This window comes from Macrobrachium nipponense, chromosome 21, assembly GCF_015104395.2.
Source record: "Macrobrachium nipponense isolate FS-2020 chromosome 21, ASM1510439v2, whole genome shotgun sequence".
Classification (NCBI taxonomy): Eukaryota; Metazoa; Arthropoda; class Malacostraca; order Decapoda; family Palaemonidae; genus Macrobrachium; species Macrobrachium nipponense.
Genome location: NC_087212.1, coordinates 42,267,191 through 42,292,285, shown reverse-complemented (window position 1 = coordinate 42,292,285; position 25,095 = coordinate 42,267,191). Strand labels below are relative to the sequence as shown.

The following is a 25,095-nucleotide window of genomic DNA, read 5'->3' as shown; positions in this document are numbered from 1 at the left end:
ATATAATATATATAGATATATATCTATATATATATTTATATTATACACACACACACACACACCACACACACACACACATATATACTATATATATATATATATATATATATATATAATATATATATATATTATAATATATATATATATATATAGATATATATATATATATATATATATATATTTTATATATTTATTTACACACAACACACACACACAACACCCACACACACACATATATTTATATATATATTTATTTATATATATATATATATATCTATATATATATATATATATATATATATATATCTTTTATATTTATATAACACACACACACACACACACCCACACATATATATATATATATATATATATATATATATATATAATATATATATATATATATATACATATGTATGTATATGCATATATATAAATAATATATATTATATATCATATATATATATATATATATAGTTAACATTATATATGTATGTATGTATACCATACATTATATATTATATAATATATATATATATATATGATATATATATAAATATATGTATATGTATATATAATATATATAATATACATATATATATATATATATCTATATATATATATATATATATAGATATATAATATATAATATATATATATATAGGATGGTACACTTGGACCCGTAGGTACCATTACATGCTTTAGATCTCGCTCGAGTTAACAAGTTATTTTGACTCGCGGAACAAAATACTAAGCTGCTAAAACAAGTGGAAACAATGTGAAGGGACTTGTTTATTAGTAAAAAAAAAAAAAAAAACATACCGGTTGAATAGAGATGGCGAGATTATATTATGTTTCACACTGCAAGATTCTTGACTTGTGTAGTAGTGTGTGTGTGTGTGTGTGTGTGTGTGTGTGTGTTATGCAACAAGTATTAGCATAAGGAATGAAGATGCATTGCAATGAAAACAAGTCACAGAGGATAACGAGGTTGGGAGTTACGGAGATGATCTTAGAAGTAAATTGAGTATCATTATTATTATTTTTATTAATTATTATTGTTGTTGCTGTTGTTGTTCAGAAGATGTTCTCGATTCGTATGGAACAAGGCCACTTGGGCCATTGATTTGAAATTCAGGCTTCCTAAGAATATGGCGTTCAACTGAAAGAAATTACAGATAATAATACGAAATGACATATCAGAATTTATGACTCAGCTGTATGCAATCTTTAAGCTATCAGTCAAATGAAACAAGAAACATTTGACATAATCTTTAATTCTATGGGAAATTCACCGTCAAACTTCTTAGATCTAGTGGTCTTTTATTCCTCATACCATCGGACTGTCTCCCTGAGGATGATGTGCAATTGGAATGCATCTGTACCTAAAATAATTGACATTCTACTTCTGTATTTCTCTTGTTTTTTTGTTCCGTAATATCTACAGTAACTTCAATGAAATGAACACCGTATTCTCTGGCCACTTTGGTTGGCTTGTTTCATATGAATTTGGTTTATCTTCTGGATAATCAATAATAATAATAATAATAAAATAATAAAAATAATAAGGAATAATAATAATAATATAATAATAATAATAATAATCAATAATAATAATAATAATAATAATAATAATAATAATAATAATAATAATAATAATAATAATACTCATAGTAGTATAAGCCTTAAAATAGAGAAACAAATCCACAGATATGTATGGGTACAAATATAATTGAGGATAAATCTCTACAGGGCTTTAGGAAATCTGTTCAATTCCCCTTTTCAAAATGGATTGAAAAAGGGAATCGAACAGATTCCCGAAAGTTCTCTGTAGAAATATTTTAAAATATATATGTACCCATACATATCTGTGGATTTGTTTCTCTAATTATTATAGTAAATAATAAATTACCTCCTTGTTGAACATGCGGCGTGGAAAAAGGTCCCAAGAATGTTGTCTTTTACTTGCTTTTATAGGAGTTTGTAAAAACGGGTTATTACTGACTTGAATCATTGGAGAAAAAAAAGAAGACTAATGTTTAGCGCTTGTGTTAACTAATGGAGTTTTAACACCTACAGGTGACATCACTCAGTCACTGTCCCGCAGGATTTTCTCGGGACCGTGTTTACTCTCTCTCTCTCTCTCTCTCTCTCTCTCTCTCTCTCTCTCTCTCTCTCTCTCTCTCTCTCTCTCTCTCTCTCTCTCTCTCTCTCTGAAACTGCCGGTTTTTGTTGTGTATTCTGAAGCGTTTAATTCGTGCGAAAAATTATATAAGAACATTTACGGTAATATAGAATACTACCATATGTCACATTGTGTTTGGTAAACATCTTTTATGAAAGCAGACAGAGAGAAAGAGATGGCTGAAGAATACCCTTTCTTACGTGGGGAGTATGACTCCTCGTGTTTCATCTCTTTTTAAATTTGCCTTTATTGTTATCTTGAAACTAAAAGATAAATGTCGCCTTTGCACTCGAACTCATTTAAAAGTTCAGCGGCATTAGGCAAATGAATGGAGCTCTTTCGTTTGTATAAATAGTTATCTTCGTGACACTGTGGAAATTAAGTTGTATATTATACGTTCAGTTTTATATTTAGCTTCCGTATTGGGGTAATGCCGTCAATGCAGCTCATGTGGTGCAGTAAGCATTACTTATGATTTTCTGCAGCGTCCTTTCGCACCTAGTTGTAATCCCTTTTATTACTTTTACTGCTTCCCCGTTCATATTCTCTTTCGTCCATCTTACTTTCCTCGACCCTCTCCTAACTATTGTTTCAGAGTGAAATTGCGAGGTGTTCCTCCTGTTACACATTTCAAAACTTTTCACTGTCAATTTCCGTTTCAGTATCATAATTTATTTGTAGATTTCGAAAAAACACTTTGTTTGCTTCTGGAGATATTTTGTTTACTTCTGGAGATCTTATTTTGTTTACTTTTGGAGATCTTATTTTGTTTACTTCTGAAGATCTATTTTGTTTACTTCTGGAGATCTTATTTTGTTTACTTCTGGAGATCTTATTTTACTCTCCACTTCCTGCAACATCCAACATCACAACCTCTTGGTTAACGACCAAAGGACAGGAAAAATGATGAAGAAGAAGAAGCATCCTTTAAGTCCATCCAGAAGGGCCATTAGTACTTGTAAAAACGATCCCGAATTCTAAAAATCATCGTCACCCCCAGATGTTTGTGACGACGTCCGGCAGTGTTTGTGTAGTGATGCCTTTGCATGGTTACGGCCCCTCGAGAACAGCAGCTGTGTGCGCGGCTTGAGACTGAGAAAAGTTCTGCGTTGGGCGGATTGAATTTAAATCTGAATTCGGAATTTGAAGAGTGGGCAGCGATTTTTCTGGTTGGTGATGTTGGTGATGATAATGATGTTGCTGCTGTTGGTAAAGATGATGTTGTGATGTTTGTAGCTTGGAAAAGGGAAGTAGACGATCTCCGAATAGTGAAAGCCGTAGTATCTGATTCACGGTATCTTTTAGACTTATTATACATACACCCACCTCAGACCTGGGGAGCAAGGCGAATGGCGCTGATGACTTAGCAGGTAAACCTACGAGTCCCCTCAAACCCTCATCCTAAGCTCATAGGGACAGGAAGGTAGTGTGGGCCAACGAAAATATATCATGCCCTGAATGGTTTTTGAACTTTGGACCAACTCTGGGAAGACGCTGGCAATACCACTAAGCACCATGACCATATGTGCACTATTCTGATACTAGATATATTATTATCCAATGCAGAGAATTTTAGAAAGTTCTGAAAAAAGGAAATGAAGGCAATGCAGTCACTAGTAGTTAATTCGTTCATATTTATTTATTACCATTCAATTTACAGCTTTTTTTTTTTTTGTAAGTGAAAGGACAAGCTGTAGCACAGATTAATAAAATCCCTTGATTATTTAGACATTATGTACTAAACTCTATGGGACTGACAAACCACGTTTGATATGAATTCTGCTTTCAACTAAATAAAAGGAAAAAAATACATGTTCAGAAGCCCTTAATATTATTGTAACTCATTGCAATGTTTCATGAAATTAAGTTGAAACTAAGGCAATGAAGCATACTGCCGCATCAACAACTCGCTTCGTTAAATTCAGACGTTCCTTGGTACAGTTGTAATTGGGGCTAAAAATTCCAGATTACCGCAAGGCACAAGAAATCAGAAAAGATTAAGTTTTGCCTTTGCGTTTTTCCTTAAGGTGAAGTTAACCAATGTAGATATTTTTTATTAAGCTCGGGAGCTATATATATATATAATATATATATATATATATATATATATATATATATATATATATATATATATATATATACATATTTGTAATTGGGATGTTCCATGTGTCTTAACTTCTTTTACTGAATATTTTTATATAATTTATAGATAAAAGTGTATCCAGATTATTCTGATTTTTATGTTGCTCTTCACTAAAGCCAAACCCCTCCTTTGCTTCAGATCCATTACAAAATCTCCTTTTTCTCCTCAGAATGGTTATAAGTCCTTAAAAATTACTTTGAAGCTGAAAACAAAGAGAACGGTCTTCAGAGAACTGCGCAGGCGCGGGAGTAATTAGCGTACAAAAGAATGCACACGTGTTATACTTCCTATTTTAGCTGACGACAAGATACAAAACCAGTTGTCTAACTGCGCCTTAATTGCTTACAAAGTTTTTTGTCGAAAGTTTGTTCTTGATGGTGATGTTTGTTCAGTGTCATTTTGATGAACAGGATACATTGGAGAACATTCATGTACCCTTGGTTCGAAACCACATAGGGGATTAGCACCGTCAGTACACCTCACGCGGTGCACTGTAGGAATTAGTTAAGGTTATTAGCAGCGTCCCTTCGACCCCTAGCTGCAACCCCATCTATTCCTATTACTGTACCTCCGTTCATATTCTTTTTCCATCTTACTTTCCACCCTCTTCTAACAATTGATTTTTAGAGCAACTGCGAGATTTTCCTCCTGTTACAACTTTCAAACCCCATTACTTTCGATTTCCTTTCCAGTGGTGAAGGACCTCATGGGTTCCAGCGTTTGGCCCTTGGCCTAAATTTTACAGTCCAATTACATCCTTTAGTATACCCGCACTAAGAATCACAGAATAGGACATCTCTATAAGATTTAGGAGCATCATTGAGTGACAACGGTATTTGCATGTCCGGATGAACAAACCTGTACGAGAATAGCCTGGCAAATTTTAAACTATATCTCTTTCTCTACTTTTTAAGTTTTATATTTAAAAGAAAATAATAGTACGGTAATAGATAACTAAGGATATAGAAGGCTGCCTTAGCCTTGTAAGGAAGGCTTTGATTCGTTCTTGAAATTGCACGTCCACGCTGAGAACTGTAAACCCTGATTGTAAATTCTCAATCCTAATTGTAAATACTCAATCTTAATTGTAAATTTTAAATCCTAATTGTAAATTATTAGTCCTAACTGTCAATTCTAAATCCTTTTAGAATTTACAAGCACTCTTGGTGCACTGGATGATGCTCAAGTCCTCACAAAAATTTGGAGGTGGTTTGGTGTTGCAATAAGGATAAACATCTTAGACCAGGCGGTTGAAAGTTTGGAGGTTTCAACTGACGACCTTATGTATGTGTATAAACAATTATACACATTCCCACAAAAAAATTTTCCCCCAAGGATAGTTCTCATTCTTCCCTGAAGTGTCCTGAAATTCCCTTTGAATCATATACTACTTTTATGTTTTTAAATCTCTTGAATAATCTGATATATTTCAATATGTCCATACCATAATGGTTTTGACGTCTCATAGCCTTCCCTTGCTTACTTAAACTTTTTTTTAATCTCGTGAATATGTTTCGTATATTTGAATATATATCTAATTGGTTTTACAGTGGTGCATACATGTGTTTTCCATACCGATCTCTGAGCAGGCATATAACCCCTGCTATTAATGCAATTATCGTTAACTCTGAATGTGGCTTCTTTAGAATTAAAGTATCCGATTAGCTTGCCAGATTGAAAGCTCCTACGTCTGTGAATGTGTCTCCAATGATGGCATCAGTCATGAATGCCTAAATTCACTGCAGTGGACAGTGAAAGCACTGAGACCTCAGATCAGAAGCTGCCAATGCAATCCTAAAGCTGCCTCTAACTAAATGTATAATGATCAGTTGGTCCCACTGGAATTTTTAAAATGATTTCGCTTCTATTTACAGATTTCATTGTATTTGTATCTTCATTTATGATTCATTTACAAAGTGATTGTTTTCTTCAATACCGTCGAATTGAAGAAGTTTTATTTATGTATTACAGTACAATATTTTCCTCAATATTGTTCGAATTGAAGAAGTTTAATATATCAATAACAGACGATTGGTTTTTTCAATATTGCGAATTTCAGAAGTTTCATTTATCTATTACAGTATGATTTATTTTAGTATTGTCGAATTTAAGAAGTTTAAAATTTTTATTTATCTTACAGTATGGGGTTTTTCAATATTGTCAAAATTAAGAATTTTCATTTGTCTATTAAGTACGATTTTTTTCAATGTCGAATTTATGCACATTACAAAGACGAATGCAAGAACAAAGGAAGTGTTAAATGTCGAACATTGTGTGTATATATATATATATATATATATATATATATATATATATATATATATATATATATATATATATATATCACTTCCTCTTTTCCTGCATTCGCCTGGTAGTGTGCATTTACCAGGAACTGAATACAAAATAATAATCAATTTAAATCCTTAACTAAACCACATGCTGCCTTTCAACGGCCTCTACGAGTCAAACAAAAACATCCTCTGCTCCTTTGGTCTTCAAAAACCCGGACTTAGTGGCTGAATGCATTTTTATCTGTGAATACAAAAATCAAGCTAACTTTTAATGTTATCCGATATCTTCCATCTCAATGTATTGATGAAAACTGAATTCAATTTTTTGGCCCCTAACTTATCAACTCATTGTACCACATTTTCAAAGAACAGAATACTGACAAATAATTCGGTTTTTTGCATATGAAATTGGACAATATTTTAATTTTATATATAGTCTATATATATATATATATATATATATATATATATATATTTATGTATATATATATACATGTATGTATGTATGTATGTATAATCATGTAGCTTACATATGCTCATAATACCTTAGGGAAAATGAAAACGGGGATTCAAATCCTGACTAGTTTTGTCTTCATAGCGGAGACTTTTCGGGAAAAAATATCGCAGACATGTTGACGAAACCGGTGCTTCTTGCGGTTATCTAGTTTTTGCCAAAATAATCGTTGTCCACTCACAGCCGTTGCCATCTTTCTACTTCGACCTTCGTTTCCAACGTGTATGCTACATGTAGACGATAAACTGTCGACTCTGATGCTCCCTTAGCCTTACTAAGTATTAGAACATCATCACTTAAAAGTCAATGATCTTTTCCTCCGGCAAAGACCCTGTGTCTTATTCTTAATCGATTAAGTGGAGGTCCTCAGAGAGCCACTTCAGAGAACCCCATTCGTGTCATGATCCCGAGCAATTTTAGCGTCTACTCCTGTCCGCGTCAGGATGCTATTTTGGGCCAGGCTGGACTTCATGTCCCGCCAGTCCGTCAGAGGACGTTTCTCTCCTTCACCCTCAGGTTAGTTCCTTTTGGGGCTCTCCTTCTTCATATTCCTTGTAGCTCGGGCTAATGAGAGCCATCTTTAGAACCGGGTGGATAAATCACAGGCGACAGAGAACAGCGGTAGAAATGATGATGATGAGGTAATTGCGACCTCCCTCTCATTATCCCGTGGCTGCATCATTTATCATGGTCGGTTATTCCACAATTATCGTTGGAACAGTGAGGGGCAATTAAGGCAGGCAAAAAACGTCATAAATCCCAATAATATCAACAAGCAGGATACCATGTAGTCATTAGGTTGTCTTTTAATTAACCCCGAGTGTTCAGGCTGACGCTGTATTTAGCGTTTTAACCTTGACCACTCTGCGCACGCGCCCAAGGTCTACAGTGTGCATGCGCTCTCTGGGCCTTTGGTAGTCCTATATTGCTTGCTTGTGCCCTTTTTATTACTATTTGGAAGCGTAATTTCTGTTATGGGAATTACTTGGTGAGACCTAATTAGTCTCTTCGTCGAAAAATCCTTCACTTCCTTATCACAAGCACCGACAAGCACGTTAAGCTGTTGTCTTTACAAGAACGTGGGGCTTTTGTTGCTATAACAACATTGGGGTGATGTTGGAACAAGAACGTAGCAATAGTTGCTACTAGCACATTAGGCTGATGATGTTGCTACAGGAACGTAAGGCTGTTGTTGCTACAAGAACATTAGGCTGATGTTACTATAAGAAAGTTAGATGTTGCTACAAGAACATTAGGCTGATGCTGCTATAAGAACGTTAAGCTATTGTTGCTACAAGAACTTGAGGCTGTTGTTGCTATAAGAACGTTAAGCTGTTGCTGCTATTGCTAAATGAAGCTCTCTCTCTCTCTCTCTCTCTCCAGACCTAGGCCAGGTGGAGAGACATTATTTGCACAAAGTTCGTACGAATGCTCCTGAGGCGATTCCGTCATCGTTTTTTTTAAAAGTCGCCCCCCCTCCCCTCCGGTCGACCTTCGTCCTGTCACTTCGGCGAAAACAAAAATAATCAATTACATTTTTTCCCCCTGTTGCCGTCGCCTTCTTCTTCATCTTCTTCATCTTCTTCTTCTTCTTCTTCTTCTACCCTTGGTGGTGTTTATGCATGATGTCACCCCGAAGACTAGGAGTTGTCCATTGTCCTAGATAAGAAAATAATAATAATTCACTCAATTACCTCGGGCCTCGGGACATAGTTTGGTAAACAGGCGGATCGTGTGACCCTTAGTTATGACGTTTCGACGAGGATGGGTGCTTAAACGACCTTCTCTCGCGTAGAAGAGTGCATCAGGGGGTTACAAGTGTTTCGTCATTCGTTTAAGCTTGGTTGCAGTTTAATCGACTTGCTCTGCATCGTAGCTGATGATATTTTTCGATACTTGAAAGCATACTTCAGCTAAATGTTTATAGTCTGGCTTATTAAGTTTATAGTTACGCACTTATAAAGTAGGTTATTTGCACGAATATGATATGATAATGTCAACATTGTGCGCAGACGTTATTTACAGAAAAATGTTCATTCATTATAATAGACATCTGGTACGAAAATGTAAAAAATATTTTATTTTCGTTGGGATGTCGTAATTGTTATGATTATCTTGATTGCAGGCCTTGCGTAAAGGTCTTATAATTGCGCGTCTTCACGGTGGGTAAACTATGCCCTCAAATGAAGAAATGAAGGAGAGAGAGAGAGAGAGAGAGAGAGAGAGAGAGGGGGGAGGGGTAATATCTTTGAACATTGCTGTACCTCGTGACGTATCATATTATGATGATCATGATAATTATGAACAGACGTAAAAGAAAAAAAAAGTAAAGTAACGCTCTTATAGGAAAAAAAGTTTTATAAAATCAATAAGAAAAATGGCAAAGCACCCAGAGAGGGTGTATTTTCGCCACTGCAAAAAAAAAAAACATATATATGTAGATAAATATATGACGAGATAATTAATTAGATATATGACGATATACATTCTCGTCAAAATCCGACTGTATTTCAAATTAAATCTTTCTTGTTCTGTAGAACACACACAGCTTCACAAAAGGACACAAATTTATTAATATTTTATCAGATCTTGTGCGCAGGCAGACAAGTGAGGAAGCATTTATATTAGTCCGTTATTTTCTTTGTAACGTACAAGTATTATTGGGATATTAAAATCAAGGTTACGTGAGTTATTGTTTCAAATCAACGTATTCTAGACGATAATGGTTTGTGTGAACACGCGCTTAGTGGAAATGAACTAACCGTAATGATAATCTATCGTGTACTAATACTACTACTATCATTATTATTTTTATTATTGTTTATGGGTGAAGGAAATCCCAATTGTATGAATGTATACAGAGAACATACATACATACGTACAACTTATTATTTGCTTCACCCATTCTAAGATCACAAGAGAGTGGCTATATGTAATTGTTATTATTGTTGTTGTTATTATTATTATTATTATTATTATTATTATTATTATTATTATTATTATTATTATTATTATTATTATTATTATTATTATTGTTGTTGTAACAATCTAAATAACATATAGGTTGTACAGAAAATGATAGATGACGCACGTTTTGTAAAGAGGAAAAAGGGTTAGACTAATTTTCCCCGTGCAAACCCAGATTACAGTAAAGTAAAAACGCAGACAGCGCGCTCAGTTTCATTTCTCGCAAAGCAGATTTTGCATAACCACCCGTGACAGCGTAACAATTACCGAATTTGCAGCAATTCCGAGATGATCTCTCCGCGTGGAGTCCACTCTCCGCAGGAGGAGTAAGTGTGCCGTCAGTGCACCTCATGTAGTGCAACTTAGGGGTCATTGCAGCGCCCCTTCGGACCCTAGCTGCAACCGCTTTCAATCCTTTGACTGTACCTCCGTTCATATTCTCTTTCTTCCATCTGACTTTCCAACCTCTCTAACAATTTTATAGTGGAACTGTGAGGTTTTCATCCTGTTGCACCGTTCAGACTTCTCACAGCCAATTTCTCTTTCTACGTTGAATGACCTCATAAGTCCCATAAGGCGTAAATTATATATTCTTTTCTATTCGTCCCTAAGATTTTATATGTGGCAGTTGTCGGAAGAGTCGCAGGCTGTCGTTATTATTATTATTATTATTATTATTATTATTATTATTATTATTATTATTATTATTATTATTATTATTATTATATTCAGATGATGAACCCTGTTCATATGAAACAAACCCACAGGGGCCAATGGCTTGCGATCCAAGCTTCCAAATATGTCGTTCATTTGAAAAAAAGTAACAGGTAATGGGAAATAAAGAAAGAAAATATCGCTTATTAGAAAAGTTCTGGTTTTAGTGAAGCCTGGAGGCCTATACTTTACCGTCCGTCACTGAATTCCTTTCCGGCACAGGAATAAAACCTCACGATGCAGGGAGCATAAAGTTAAAGTTAAAAGGAAATTGAAACAGCAAAGATAAAAGATTGAGACTGACCCATATGTCATTTTAAATGGTTAATTCCGAAGCTTTCCCTCTCATTGTCTTAGAGATTGATTTGCGCTAAGTTTTCAGAAAAAGAGCCGACAATTGCTAAATTCTTTTCCTTTACAAGGACTTTGCCTCAGAGTTAAGTTCTGAAGGCGGTTGTTTGAGCTTTATTCTGAAAGTGTTTGATTTTACTTTCAATCATAATTTCACTGATGATTTACAGGAAATTGCAGTTAGTTAAGTCTGTTGACAGTAACAGAGAAATCTCTGATGAATGGTTTCGCCTTGTTGGTTTGATGAATACAAAGTCGAGGTCGTCCCGTTTATAGTACCAATTTCTCTCTCTCTCTCTCTCTCTCTCTCTCTCTCTCTCTCTCTCTCTCTCCTTCTCTATACACACACACACGCACACACCCAAGAACCACAACAGTCGACCAGCAATAAAGTCTGAAAAGTATATCCATGACGCGCATTCGGGCACAAACTGAGACAGGGAAAAGTTGGGAGACAAATTGGAATAGGAAAAAATGGACAGAATGAAAAGCAAGGGACACAAGGCGACGCAGCTGGGAGCTGCAATGTATTTTTTGCAAGGCCAGCTGTAGGCATGAACCCCTCCCCATCACACCCTTCGTTGGCAGAGATAGAGAGATAAAAACATAATTAGTTCTTGCTGAGTTTGGAGTATCGCAACTGATGAACGTTTTGTTTCTTTTTACCAACTGGAGGACAGCGTCAGTTGCAAATTACTTGTTGATGTGACAGTTTTATTAGATCGCGACTCTCCAAAAATATTGCTAATCTGTTAATGACGAAAATATGTTCACTACGGTGTTTTGTTTAGAACCAGAAGCCTATAAATCCGAGATCTCTTACGCATCATTTTGTGTCAAATTGGCATCTCATAATTTCACTCTCTTCATTGCTACCCTAATGCTAATTTTCTCACATTCTAATACATTTCTATATATTCATTGATTTATTAATTTATTTTTTCTTTTTAATAAGTGAGATCTCTTCTTTCTGTATTTCCTTATTCTTTGGAGGCTTGAATTTCAAGTCAATGGCCCCTGTAGGCTTGTTCCATATGAATAGGGTTCATCTTCTGAATATAATGATAATAATAATAATAATAATAATAATAATAATAATAATAATAATAATAATAATAAGAATAATAGATACTATAGATATTATAGTTCGTTGCGTAAATTACCATACGAAAGTTTTTAAATGAATGAGATATGCAAAGTAAGTTAACTCCCCTTTTGTAATATTCGTGAATTTAGATCAACTTCGTTTATGAACTGTAACTTATACAAATATGCAGTGGTCTGGATGCACTTCATAAAGATGTCCAGAGTTTTCGAAATTAATGTCATAACCATACTGGTAAATTATTATTATTCAGAAGATTAATCTGTTTTCATAAGGAACAAACCCACAGGGGCCACCGACTTGAAACTGAAACTCCCCAAGGTTATGATGGTCATTTGAAAGAAGTAACAGAAGGTTATAGGAAATACAGAAAGAAAACATCAGTTATTAGTACAGAAAAGAGAAAAAAAATGACTAAACTGTTAAATAAATACTTAAGAATATATAGATAAATTAGTATAAGTACAAATGAAGGCGAAAACTTGCCTAAGAGTTTCTGCTTTTGTCGTGTAAAAATAACTAGATGCAGTTTCGCTAAATTGGTTTTGGCATATGTCGGCATTATTCTCGACGTAACTAGCAGCAAGACGAAGTAAATAAGCTGATAAGAAGAAACATGGGGGACAAATAGACACTGCAATTGATACAACAACATACGAAATTAAAGAAGAGAGAGAGAGAGAGATTAGCTGATGAGTGGAAACAAGGAACAAACAGACACAGCAGGCTAGGGAATCGAAATGACAACATATACGAAATTAAAGGAGAGAGAGAGTAAAAAAGCTGATATAAGGAAACGTGAGGGAGACAACAGACAAAGCAGGCGAAGGAATCGAAAGAACGATGCACGAAATTAAACGACAGAGAGAGAGAGAGAGAATAAAACGTCCGCATTGCGCGACGCTTTCCAATTCAAAGCGCATAAAACAAATACCATAATTCCTCGCGAGCAATTACGGAGATCAGGTTAGCGACCGGGCACACGGTCATACCCTCGTACTTGAGCGAAACAAAACGACTCCTTGTAAATGTCGCGCCGGGTATCAGTTAACGCTTATGAGCGTCGGTCCTTCTCTTCCCCCCCAAAACCCTCCACCCATTGGATTTGCATATGTTTAAGATAAGAGATAAGTCTCACACGTTTTTTGGTCGTGGAGAACACGCCCACGACATCGAGTCCCACCCAGCCGTCCCGAAACTCCGGGAGGAGGTGTCCGAAACTGACAGCTTTAGTTTAAAGCGTTATCATAGTTTTTTGGTTTTGTACAATTTTTTTTAAGAGTCCAAGATTGTTTACATCTGCAAGGACTGTCCACAAGGAGTAAATGATGCCTCTTTATAAGAAAACTAGAACCATGTGTGTGACCTTTGACCTGGGAAGGTCAAATTTGGTAAAATTAGTTATTAGGAAATTGTCACTATAAATTCAAAATTTTAAAGAAATGCCATAAATTTGTAGCGGCCATGAAGCATTTATATTGGTGAAAATAAGAATATTTGATCCTTGTGTGTGACTCTTGACCTTGAAAGGTCAGATTTGGTCATCACAGATTGTAAATTTAAAAGAAATGCCATCAATATGCAGCGGTCATGAAGCATTTAAACCGATGAAAATTGACTACCTTGTCAGTAACCTACAAAGGTCAAATTTAGCCTCTGGTGTTCCCTAAAAGTTTATCTTGCGAGGAAATCCCTAATGAATCGCTGTGCTAAGAGCCATCAAATTCAGTGGACAGTGTCAAGGCGTCCATGACGTTTTGCATTAGGATGTTTTAAAGTGCTACAATAGCGTCGGTATGTGAATATTGGAAGTATGAGAGAGAATACCCTAGTTGGCAGGTAGTGCCTTCACGTAGTGCACTGCGGGCATTACAAAAGGGTGTTTGCAGCGTCCTTTCGACCCAAAGCTACACACTTCTTAGCCACTTACTTTGCCTCCATTCTCACTTTCTTTCTTCAGTCTGCTGTCCAGCCCCTCTAACTGCTACTTCTTAGTGCAACTGTGGGGTTTTCACCCAGTTCCAGTTTAAATTTCCTTTGCTTTCTGAATCTCTTTATCTTGCTGTCCAGCCACTCCAACTCCTGCTCCTAGTCCTAAGCGCTGAATGGCCGAAAATGCACCAGTGCTTGGCTTGACAGCCTGAATTTCATGAATGAAACAAAGTGAAGGCTAAAACAGAAATTGAACTTTGAAGTTTCACAGTCGTCGATTCAACAACTCAGTCTAGAATAGGCTATGGCAAACTTCAGTAACTAAAGTATGCCATAGTCTGAGAATAAAGTCAATAAACTAAAGTTTAGTTTATCCTTAGGGGACCTACAGTGACATCAGTTCCATAAACAGTTTACACTCCAGTTCTTATTGTCTTATCACGTTTCTGCTACTCAGGATGAGCGGCTGAAGCCCTTTTCAGTACACATATTATGAATGGAACCAACTCTTAATAGTACTAAGCCAGACTTCGCTTGTGTAGATGCGCTTAGCTCATTCTGAGCCACAGTTTACGAACTTCCTGCTATCAAACTCATCTTATATTGCTGGTTTTATTGGAAGGGACGGGCAGTAAAAGAGAAAAGGTATTGTTTGCTTTTCCTTTTGTTTACATGTCAGACAAGTGTGATGTTGCTCATAAACGCTGATAGCATTAGTGGAGTGGCATGTTGTGATTCTGTTTGAGAACTGGTTCGGAAGGAAATGAGTCTGTAGGCTTTGTCTGTAGTGAAGTGGTATTTATATTTGTTTAGATACACAGTCCTTCAGCAGCGAAAATTTAATGTGTCAAATTTTTAACTATACAAAACACGTCAACGTGTTCCGATGACACGAAGGTGTTAAACAAAGATTTGCAAAGTGAAGACGCCAAAACGGAGCAGATAGCTATTAATGCTAGCCAGAAATTAAGCATGGCGTGAACGAATCGCTTCCATTCTTCTTCCAAAACGCTTAGTATTAATTTGAAAGAAGACAAAAATGAGAGAGGGAGAAATAAAAAAAGCTGAGATCTTATCGCCACACACAAACACCACATACATATAAATATATGGATCACAGACGCTTTCCAGATGGTTTCTCTAATTGAACAGTAACCGGAGAATGTCTTTCAACATTCTCTTGAATGGCTCGACTAATGATATCTGTCTTTAAAGTGTTTTGTCAGTTTTACTTGTGAGTAAGCGTTCAGTCTTCTATAACACATTACTTTGCTTTATAATACTCCCGTAGCATATAAAAGCAAAGTGAATGTAAATGCTTTCTAATAATTATTTCATTCTTTTTTAGGTGCTGCCATCTAGTGACAGTGTGGACGATATCTCCGGGGATTACACCGGGTATGGTTAGTTTCATTCCTCTCGTTTATACACCCTAGACTTAGTGTTATAAAAAATTTAATTTGAAATGTAATTATGTGTAGTAGGATGAAATGGACCAGTGATTGTTGTGAAGCTAATCCCCACATATTTATGTATGTGTGTGTATATATATATATATATATATATATATATATATATATATATATATATATATATATATATATATATATATATATATATATATGGAACCTCTGTAATTTTCCTTATGGCATCATTTCTCACTCTATCCAGCCATCTGAATCTTATTCTTTTCCAGGTTTTGTTCTCAAACCAATTAGAACTTTTATGTGCAGCTTCATTTTTACACCAAGGTTCATGTCTGTATAACAGGGTACGAGTAGATGGCGCTAGAATTATGTTTTATCATACATACTTTTGGTTGACCCTTTTTAGTCCTTCACTGAATTCCAAATTAAGAGGCCGTCTACTGTATATCATTGTTCTAAAGTACCTGAAAGACTTATCAGCATTAATCCTTTCACCATGCAATGTTAAATCATCCCCTCAGCATGCTTGGACCTCATGACTTCTGTGTTTCTTAGATACTTTCTAGTTAAGGAAAGTCATGTGTGGCTCAGAAAGTAATTATGAAACAGTTATGTTAGAAGTATGCGAATAAATGGGAAAAAGTTGCATGAGTATACTTGTGTTTTAGGCAAAGTAGAATTGCGGAATCAGAGAAGAAAGTTTTAAGGATGACTGACATCAAAGACTTTGTTGTGCGTAATCAAAAGTTTTTCCTGGTGAATGTGTTAGTTAGTTGATGAATGAGAGGTTTGGGGTAAAACTGAGTCTGTGTTATTTATCCATGGCTGTTTGATATCTTTGTGGATGAAGTGATAATATCACATGAAAAGTCAGAGAAAAGAAATTAGATGTAGGGGTAAAGTTGTGACGTAAGAAAATGGTGTTGCGGATGATATATCGTTGTTTTGGGATAAGTGAAGACATAGTGACAGAATTTTAAACCATTTGCAAGACTAAAGTTATTAGGCTAAACAGAAACGAAGTAGATGAAACAGTGAATGATGACGTGGATGGCAGGAGAACGTATGTAACTAATTTAGATAGGTAACTGTGGGTAACTATAATAACAAAAAATAGTACGAGTCGAGAAGAGGTAATCTACAGAATAAGTGATGCAGTTGTGTGCAAATGGTTTGGAAAAGAATTGGAGAATTGCCAAAGTTCAGACGGAGTCCTTTTATTGCTTGAAGTTTAGATGTTTGAAAGGAAAACAGGCTGGAGTTGTTGAGACGAATTGTTTGCATAATTTTTGTGGCATCAGAAGAACTGAAATTGTGAGAAATCTGGAGAAAGTTAGGAATTGCAAAAAAAAAAAAAGGAAAAAAGAAAAAATTAGAGGAGAGGAAAGAGTGGATCAGACTGTTTCTAGATGGATCGATCGTTTGGGACGAATGGAAATAGATAGATCGGTAATAGGCGTGTATAGTGCAGGAGTGTTAGAACAAAGAAGAAGAAACTGAAGAGTGCGTTGGGTACATGTTAATGATGCTGTGAGCTGGGAAGTTTAAAGTGATCTTGATGACCTCTCAGTGTTAGTAGGTGTACAAAGCAGCTGACGTTGTAGTTTTCTCTGCGCAGGAGTTTCGTCCACATTCAGTATTTAAAGCATGAATGTGGTGCCCATTGCCATGTTGTTGTTTTTTTTTTTTCCTGAGAGAGAAGAGAGAGAGAGAGAGAGAGATTATTAGTAGCAGTGGCAGTAAAAATCAAATGCTCAACTGGATAACAAACTCATAACGATTTAATGTGTGATCTATATAGATTCGTAAGAGAGAGAGAGAGAGAGAGAGAGAGAGAGAGCCTGACACGTGCTCAGCTGATGAGGATAACACTCTCGCCCCATCCCAATCGGAAAGAGGCGGAACACTGATCAGATCGACCTTAAGAGTGAGTGTCCCGGGGTATCGACCTCTTCATACATTCCTGTCCCATTCGTACCCAGTCAAACTATTTCACAGTGCCAGTGCGCCTTTAGATTGTACTACAGAAGATGATTGACATTTTGTCTTGTTCGTTCTAGTCGAAATTTATAAATGGTATCCTCTTTCTATGTAAGAAAGGAAATTAATCAGGTCACAATTAGAACTCCAACTCACTTGTTCCTTTGCCATTTGGATTTCAAAGTTTGAATATTCTGTTCTACTTCCCCCCTTTTTTTTTTATTATTTTCTGTCTCTCAGTTTATTCTGGTTACTTTAATTTGCATTACGTTTGTCATACGGGTCTTGGGTTATTTTAGCTTAAGATGCTCATACATATATATATATATATATATCTATATATATATTATATATATATATATATACATATACACTGTATAGTTCCTATTTCAATAGTGCCTCTTTTTGTAGAAAAGTCAGTGAGGATCTTTATCGTAATGGTTTATTATTACTGAAACAGGAAAATTTAGTGCGTAAACTCGTTGAGAGAGAGAGAAAAAAATAGATTTCCCCTGGAATTTTATAGTCTCATAATTCAATTGTGTTATTAATTTTTATTTAGATAATGAATAGTAGTCAGTATGCTCTCTCTCTCTCTCTCTCTCTCTCTCTCTCTCTCTCTCTCTCTCTCTACTCTCCCTCTCTCTCTCTCTCTCTCTCTCTCCTCTCATATGTAATAAGAAACATAAAATCTTTTCTTTATTTTGTTTCTTTTCATACAGGGTCACTTGTGCGCGTGCGCCGAAAAGCCGCGGATTCAACCCAGCTTTGGCCAGACGGCTTGGTGCCTTATACCTTCTTAGAACGTAAGTGTCTTCATTTTTTCTTCGTTGTATGGATTTTCCTCCTCGTTCCTCATTTTATCTCTATTTCCTCGATTTTAGAAAACATCTCAGGAAACTTATTTGTAGTTAAAGTTAGTTCCCGACGAACGAAAAAATTTCAAGGGGTTATGATTGGCAAGTCTCCGTAGGGTTGTAGCCAAAGGCCTTGGTGTAGCACCATCAGTGCATCTCACTTGGCTCACTGTAGGCATTACTAAAGGGTGTTTGCACTTTACTTCCTTTCCCGCTTCTGTCCAACACCTCTAACTGTTACTTCTTAGTTCATCTGTGAAGTTTTCACCAGTTCCACCTTCAGATCCTCGTACTTCGACGCCTTTATTTGCAGGATCTCTTTATCTTGCTGTCCAACCACTCCAACGCCCATTTTTCCCGGTCTTAATCGCAGAATGACCGGAAGTGCCTCGCTGCTTGGCTCGACAGCCTAAACTTCACGAATCAGAATTGGTATGAGAGATAAGTATTCACAGACACAGGCGGATTTGGTCCACTCTCTCATCTATAAGAGTAGTAGCAATTGTGATGATGGTTGGATGTGAAACAGTAATATGTATTATTATTATTATTATTATTATTATTATTATTATTATTATTATTATTATTATTATTATTATTATTATTATTATTATTCACAAGATGAGCCCTATTCGTATGGGACAAACCCGCCACAGGGGCCATTGACTTGAGAGTCGAGCTTCCAAAGAGTATGGTGTTAATTAGAAAGAAGTAACAGAAGGTAATGGGAAACAGAAAGAGATCAGTTATATATTAAAATACAGATGAATTAGCAAGTGGATAAATGAATAAAAATGTGAGTAAAATATTAAAATGTATCTTGAATTGTATTTAAGGTGGTAATGTCTGAAGTTCCACTACCAGTATATAGTCGTCATCAGCCTAGACTCTCATTACAGCACAACCCAGCCGCAGCACTACCAGTACATAGTCGTAATCAGCCTAGACTCTCATTACAGCACAACCCAGCCGCAGCATCATCATTTCCGGGCTGCGTCACTGGGAGACGCACACCTGCATCAGATTCATGCCCGTGAACAACACCGCCTTTCCCCACCTGCAGTTCCGAAGACTCTCCGGCTGTCGTAGTGGCGTGGGCATCGAGGGTACCAGCGGGCAGAACGTATCCATCGGAGACAATTGCAACAAGGTAAAGAAGCTGATGCGAGAGGTAGTCGCCGCTTCATTGTCAGCTTACCAGTCAGAAGTTGTGTTGAAAGTGGCCCACACAAAATCTAAAATCTCTCTTCTCTTCTTCTTCTTCTTCTTCTTCTTCTTCTTCTTCTTCTTTTTGCATTTTTAAGTTTTTTTTTTTTTTTTTTAAACTCATATTTGCAGACTTATGAAGTTCATTTGTCTCCAACGGGAATGCAAACGTTTCACCTATTATACGTGCATGCGCTGGACGGCCGTCTACTGGCAAAAACAATGAATACAATCCCAGTAGATCCAGGACATGATACCCTCTTCTCATTTAAACCGCGAATGTAATTTTCGAATGTTATAATAATAAACTTGTAGCCTTTTCATGAAAGAACTGCAAATATAATTTCTCAAATCATTCCCCACCTCTAAATTGTGGGTAAAGGTATTGCGTAAATCTTGCAATGATTTCTGGAATTTCTCAATAGATATTTTAGATACTTTGATAAACTAATACAGTATTAATGATAATTGATACTCGAAAGTAAATTGTGGGTCTTCGTGTGTTATGAGATGCACAATTTAAGAATCTTGTGTAAAAGGAGTGTTCATATATTCCTAATTGGAAGAAAGAAATATTTTTTTTTTATTAAAACTCTTTTAATTAAACAAATTCAGACACTCCAGTTTGAATAGCATCCTTGATACATCACGCACAGACATGCAGAAGAAGTAAATGTGTGTGTTCTGAAATAAACGAGAAGGGATAGACTAAAACGAAATTGACGTAGTTTCAGCGCCTCACAAATTGGTCTGTTTATTCAGGATAAATCTGCTGACCAAAGGAATTCGTATGTCGAAAAGAATTCTCTCTAAATTGTTGAGAGAAACTGTTTAGGTGGAATGGCTGGTTATTTTAACGTCAGACTGTAGATTTAAGACGTAAACTCTGGATCCTGCGTAAACTATCCTACTTTTGAGGCACTCGTTCGCCGAATTTTAAGAATAGGAAAACTGGTTTATAAGGGATTAAGTGCAAATTTCTTTGTTCGTGTAGTGTTCTATGCGAACAAATAAATTCTGAGCTGTTAACGTGCAATGAAGTACTTCAGCCCAAGAAAAACTTTGCCAAAAACAGTTGATGTTTTCTTATGAACATCATTTTTCAAATATTTTAATATTTCAACCATGTCACTCGGTTGAATTTTTTTATTTCTCTGATATGCGTTTTTCATCACTATCATTACTGGAAAATGGGGATGGGAGGGTGTGTAAATATTTGTCACGAGTAACTGTTTAGGCTTTCTGATGCTCCTAGGCCTAACAAAGAAGCGGTTTTCCATTTACAGCTGGGCATCGTCGTCCACGAAATAGGACATGCCTTGGGGTTCTATCACGAGATTCGCCGACCAGACCGGGACGATCATGTGGTCATCAACGAGAACAACATCCTCAAGGATGAGCTCTTCAACTTCTACAAACTGCACTGGCTCGACATTTCCATCAAGTACGACCTCTCTTCCGTCATGCATTACAACCCTTTGGTGAGTAATTAGGTTACATTACTGTAGATTATTCTGAGGTGCAACTTCCTAGAAATAATGTAGTTGATATTAATTGAAGGATTAACTTCAAATTTTCTATACGTTTGTAGTTGTTTTTTTACAATTTTCCCCCACTCATAATCTATTTCATTTACAATTTATCAATGGAAGTCATCTGTTCAAATGTGAAGACCTCCCTGTTGGTAGCTTTCAAAAAAGTCAGTTTTTCCAAATTGTTCATCTGCATAGAAAAATTGAGAGAAATCATAACACTTATTTATTTAGATCATAAACAGCTTGAGGCTTGAGTCTTTCCCCTAAAAATGAGAGAGTATAATAATGTCTGCTGGAATTCAGTATAATGAATTATACCACACTTCTGTTATACAGGAATGGTCGTCAAATGAACGCACAACCGTTGCGACCAAAGACCCAATGCTTCAAGGTGTTATTGGCAGATGGAAACAGGAGTCTGACTTGGGTCTGTCTCACAGAGACAAACTACTTGCCAATACCATCTATGGATGCCTAGGTTGGTAAGAATTGGAAAGTTAACCTTACCGGAAAACGTTTTGTGTTGATTAGATTTTTTTTTTATCATCCCAGCATACTTTTAAACATGGGCTACTTAATCCGTGTTGAATCATTCTGTTTTACTGCTACCAATGTCCTTGTTTCTACCAAATCACATCCATCTGTACAGAATCTTTGCAGATCGGTGGTTGGGAAAATGTAACTTGAACCGGAATCCTTGCAAGAATGAAGGTTATCTCAGTGATACTTGTACTTGCATCTGCGCACCTGGTACCACTGGAAGAACTTGTGAAACCACTATAGGAGGCTACTATGGTAAGAAAGTATTTTCTTTTTATTTATATTAACTTTTTGTTCATGTTTGTTACAGTTTATGGTATAGTTTCTCAGCAAACATTTCCACTGCCAGTTAGTTTATATAATCACTACATAGTATATACCTCCTTGACTTCACAGATTTAATGGTTTTTTTCTACAGCCTTGGAGTTTCCTTCTTTCCCTATAAATCTTATGATTAGTTACGGATGCAAAGAAACAATGAGTCTCCTGTTAAAGTTGAAATCTCTTAGGCGCTCATATTACTGAACACTTCTCTCCACCACCTGCGTGGGGTGTCATGAGTGTTCCACAACAAGAAGTTGTTGCTATGTTGGGGTTTATAATCTTCAAAGATCCCCTTTAAGTTTTTTAGGTCAAGTAACTCTTTCACTATTTGCATTTAGCTCACTACCAGTTTTTAAATGGCATTAAGAAACTTCTGTAAATATTCCATACCCTTTGAATGCACTGGTAAAGTGGCACTGTTCTACCTTCCCTCTGGTAAAATTAGCAGACTTGTTTATAATTCCTAATCACTTAAATGATGCACATTACAGCCCTCCAATTTCTGGGTGTAAGAGACCTTTTTATTTAATGTTGCTTGTACTGTATTGAGTGAACTTATGTGATTAATCTTCTCTCTTACAGATAGTCTCAAATCACCATGCAGCCAGGAAGTAAGCTATTCAACCTACATATCATCTCCTAATTATCCACTTAATTATGATTCAGGTAAATCATAGTGAAATACAGTTTGAACTCTGGTTTGAAATTTACTATTATTAATTATAACATTTGCATATGCATGTACATACGTGTGCAGAGTTATACTGCATACTGTGTTGTACTATATAAGATTCATTCTTCTGTCTTGACTCCAAGTCTAGCATTACTACATATTTTATCAGTCCTATCAGCTATTATTTTATTATTTTCTATAAATATTTTTCCCTCATAGGAAATTTCCTTACATTTAATGCAGTGTCACCTATACTGTATTAATTCAGTTGGACAAATTTACTCTCGTTTCACCATATCTAAGACCTTGTTTTCATCATTGAAATCATTCATTTAGGCAATGCCAGTACCTTGTACCACCTGCATTGTGCATTGTATGTGTTTCTTTTAGCCAGTTAGATCTTGTTTAAAATATTTTCAGGATAGCATTATAAACTTTGCTTCAATGTAGCCATGTCTCCTTTATACTTTGTTCATACAGACATAAGATAGTCTATGGAACACAAAAATTTGTATAAGGTACATCATTGTACTTTTGAACAAGGATAAAGGAATTTATAATTAAGAGATTATGGAGGGCTAGTGATCTGGCACGAAATTTGTTCTTATGGTGTCATTGTCTGGTGGCTGCAACTTCAGATGTTACATTGTTTCCAAATGAATCCCAATTGTTGTTTATTACAGTACGGTACTACCTACTTTAGCTACAGCTTTAATATACAAAGTGTACTTGCTCCATCTTGACTGGTATTCTAACCTGGTAACTGAAACAATTTATCATGGTGTATTTGATGTATTTATATTTCGTTACTTTTTCTTTGCAGACACTTGGTGTGTCTACCGTCTGAAAGGTGAGGAGTGCCAGGCACCAGGGATAGAGATCATTGATTTCCAGCTGGGACCAAGAAGCCACAGAAACCAGTGCTTCCATGATTACTTGGAAATTCGCAATCATACTCTTTACAATGGTTTCATGTAAGATACTAATACTTTTTTGTATAATATGGTTTTATTTTAATTTTTCAAGTCACTGAAAATTGAATCCATATGATTACTACTTCAGTTGTGTCAAGTCTGAAGGTGATCCTGAAAAGCAAACAGATGGAAGATAAAGTTGGGAAGACAATAAAAAGTTTAAATTTTATTCTATTTGGTTGGTGTATTTCTCCATTAAATTCATTTAACATAAAAGTACCATGATGGAATTGACCCTATTCAAGAAACGAAGAAAGGGTATAAACTAAATAACTTGATGGTTAATGAGATGAAATTATTACAGAGGTCATCCTAGCCATGGTTTTTTTTTTGTCCTTAGGAAGAATTTCCTTTAGGGAACTAGTGAAATATTGAATGTTTATAAGGAAGGGATTTGTTGCTACTAGAAATTATGACGAAGGCTACTTTTATACTGAAGTTTTTTTACGTTTCTGAAGGCAAGGTTGACCAAAAATCACAAAAAAATTACAACTTTGCAGAAAATGTGGTACGGATGTTGCAAGAGGCACCAAGTGGATATCATCAGGAAGTACAATGATCCTGTATTTCAAAGGAAGTGAGGGTGGATACAGGGGCTTCAAGGCTAAAGTGGAATTCAATCCAATACCAGGCTGCTGCAGAACCCATACCAATTCTTCAGCCTACTTCCTTCACACTCCAGGATATCCACATCCCTATTCTGGAGATTTCAACTGTTCTTACAGCATTACTGCAGTAAGTTTATTCGTGTACTGTGTAGCTTTGAGCTTGCTTTGAATGCCAGCCAAGATATTTATACATGAATCTGTTAATGATTAGATTCCAAAGACAGATTTCCATGCTATAAACTGAAATCCTTAGAATGTTATACAGTATAGTAATTAGGTAAGTGCTGTGTTTTTTATTGTTTGTAATGTCTACTTTATTTGATTGAAATGCCTTTTATGCTTAACACATTATTATTACAGGTGGTTTTAAGCGCTGTCTTTAGCATAAAACTGTTAAAAATATCTTATTTCTATTTGGTTGAATAGGACATTGTATATGTGTGTCAGTAAACGTAATGCATATAAGTTGAGCTCTGTTAGTGCTATCAAAATTAAACCACAAATCAAATTCAGTGTCATCACTTTTGTATGTCTTTTAAACAGGAAGCACCTGCCAGAGTGGTAGTCACTGTAATAAGAAAGAGTGGATCGAAAACTGATGATCGTTGGACTTGTGCTCTTCAACTTTGTCAACCTCATGGCCGTTGTCACAGGTGAATATGTGAATTAATATTATGGAAAATGACTTCAGTTTTCAGATTAAAAAGCATTCTTATTAAAGGATTCTCCTAGTGTTACTCAGTCACTTCTATATTTACAATAAAAACTGAAT

General features: G+C 35.8%; 2 protein-coding genes across 6 annotated transcripts in view; both read left to right on the top strand.

Annotated features, from left to right (window-relative positions):
* Nucleotides 1-25,095, top strand: part of LOC135197966 (soluble guanylate cyclase 89Da-like) — a 277,263-nt gene that overhangs the window by 69,081 nt on the left and 183,087 nt on the right. The window lies entirely within an intron of this gene.
* LOC135197964 (uncharacterized) overlaps nt 1-25,095 on the top strand; it is a 144,927-nt gene that overhangs the window by 107,932 nt on the left and 11,900 nt on the right. For 2 of the 4 annotated variants that reach the window (XM_064225264.1, XM_064225263.1), the window contains exons 3-12: nt 15,548-15,602; nt 18,329-18,412; nt 19,423-19,613; nt 20,956-21,150; nt 21,541-21,682; nt 21,865-21,999; nt 22,651-22,734; nt 23,565-23,715; nt 24,216-24,450; nt 24,867-24,976. In XM_064225264.1, the coding sequence (XP_064081334.1) occupies nt 15,548-15,602; nt 18,329-18,412; nt 19,423-19,613; nt 20,956-21,150; nt 21,541-21,682; nt 21,865-21,999; nt 22,651-22,734; nt 23,565-23,715; nt 24,216-24,450; nt 24,867-24,976 (1,382 nt within the window). Of the gene's footprint in view, nt 1-15,547; nt 15,603-18,328; nt 18,413-19,422; nt 19,614-20,955; nt 21,151-21,540; nt 21,683-21,853; nt 22,000-22,650; nt 22,735-23,564; nt 23,716-24,215; nt 24,451-24,866; nt 24,977-25,095 lie in introns of those variants that run through there. The other 2 variants (XM_064225265.1, XM_064225266.1) reach the window with 2 other exon arrangements.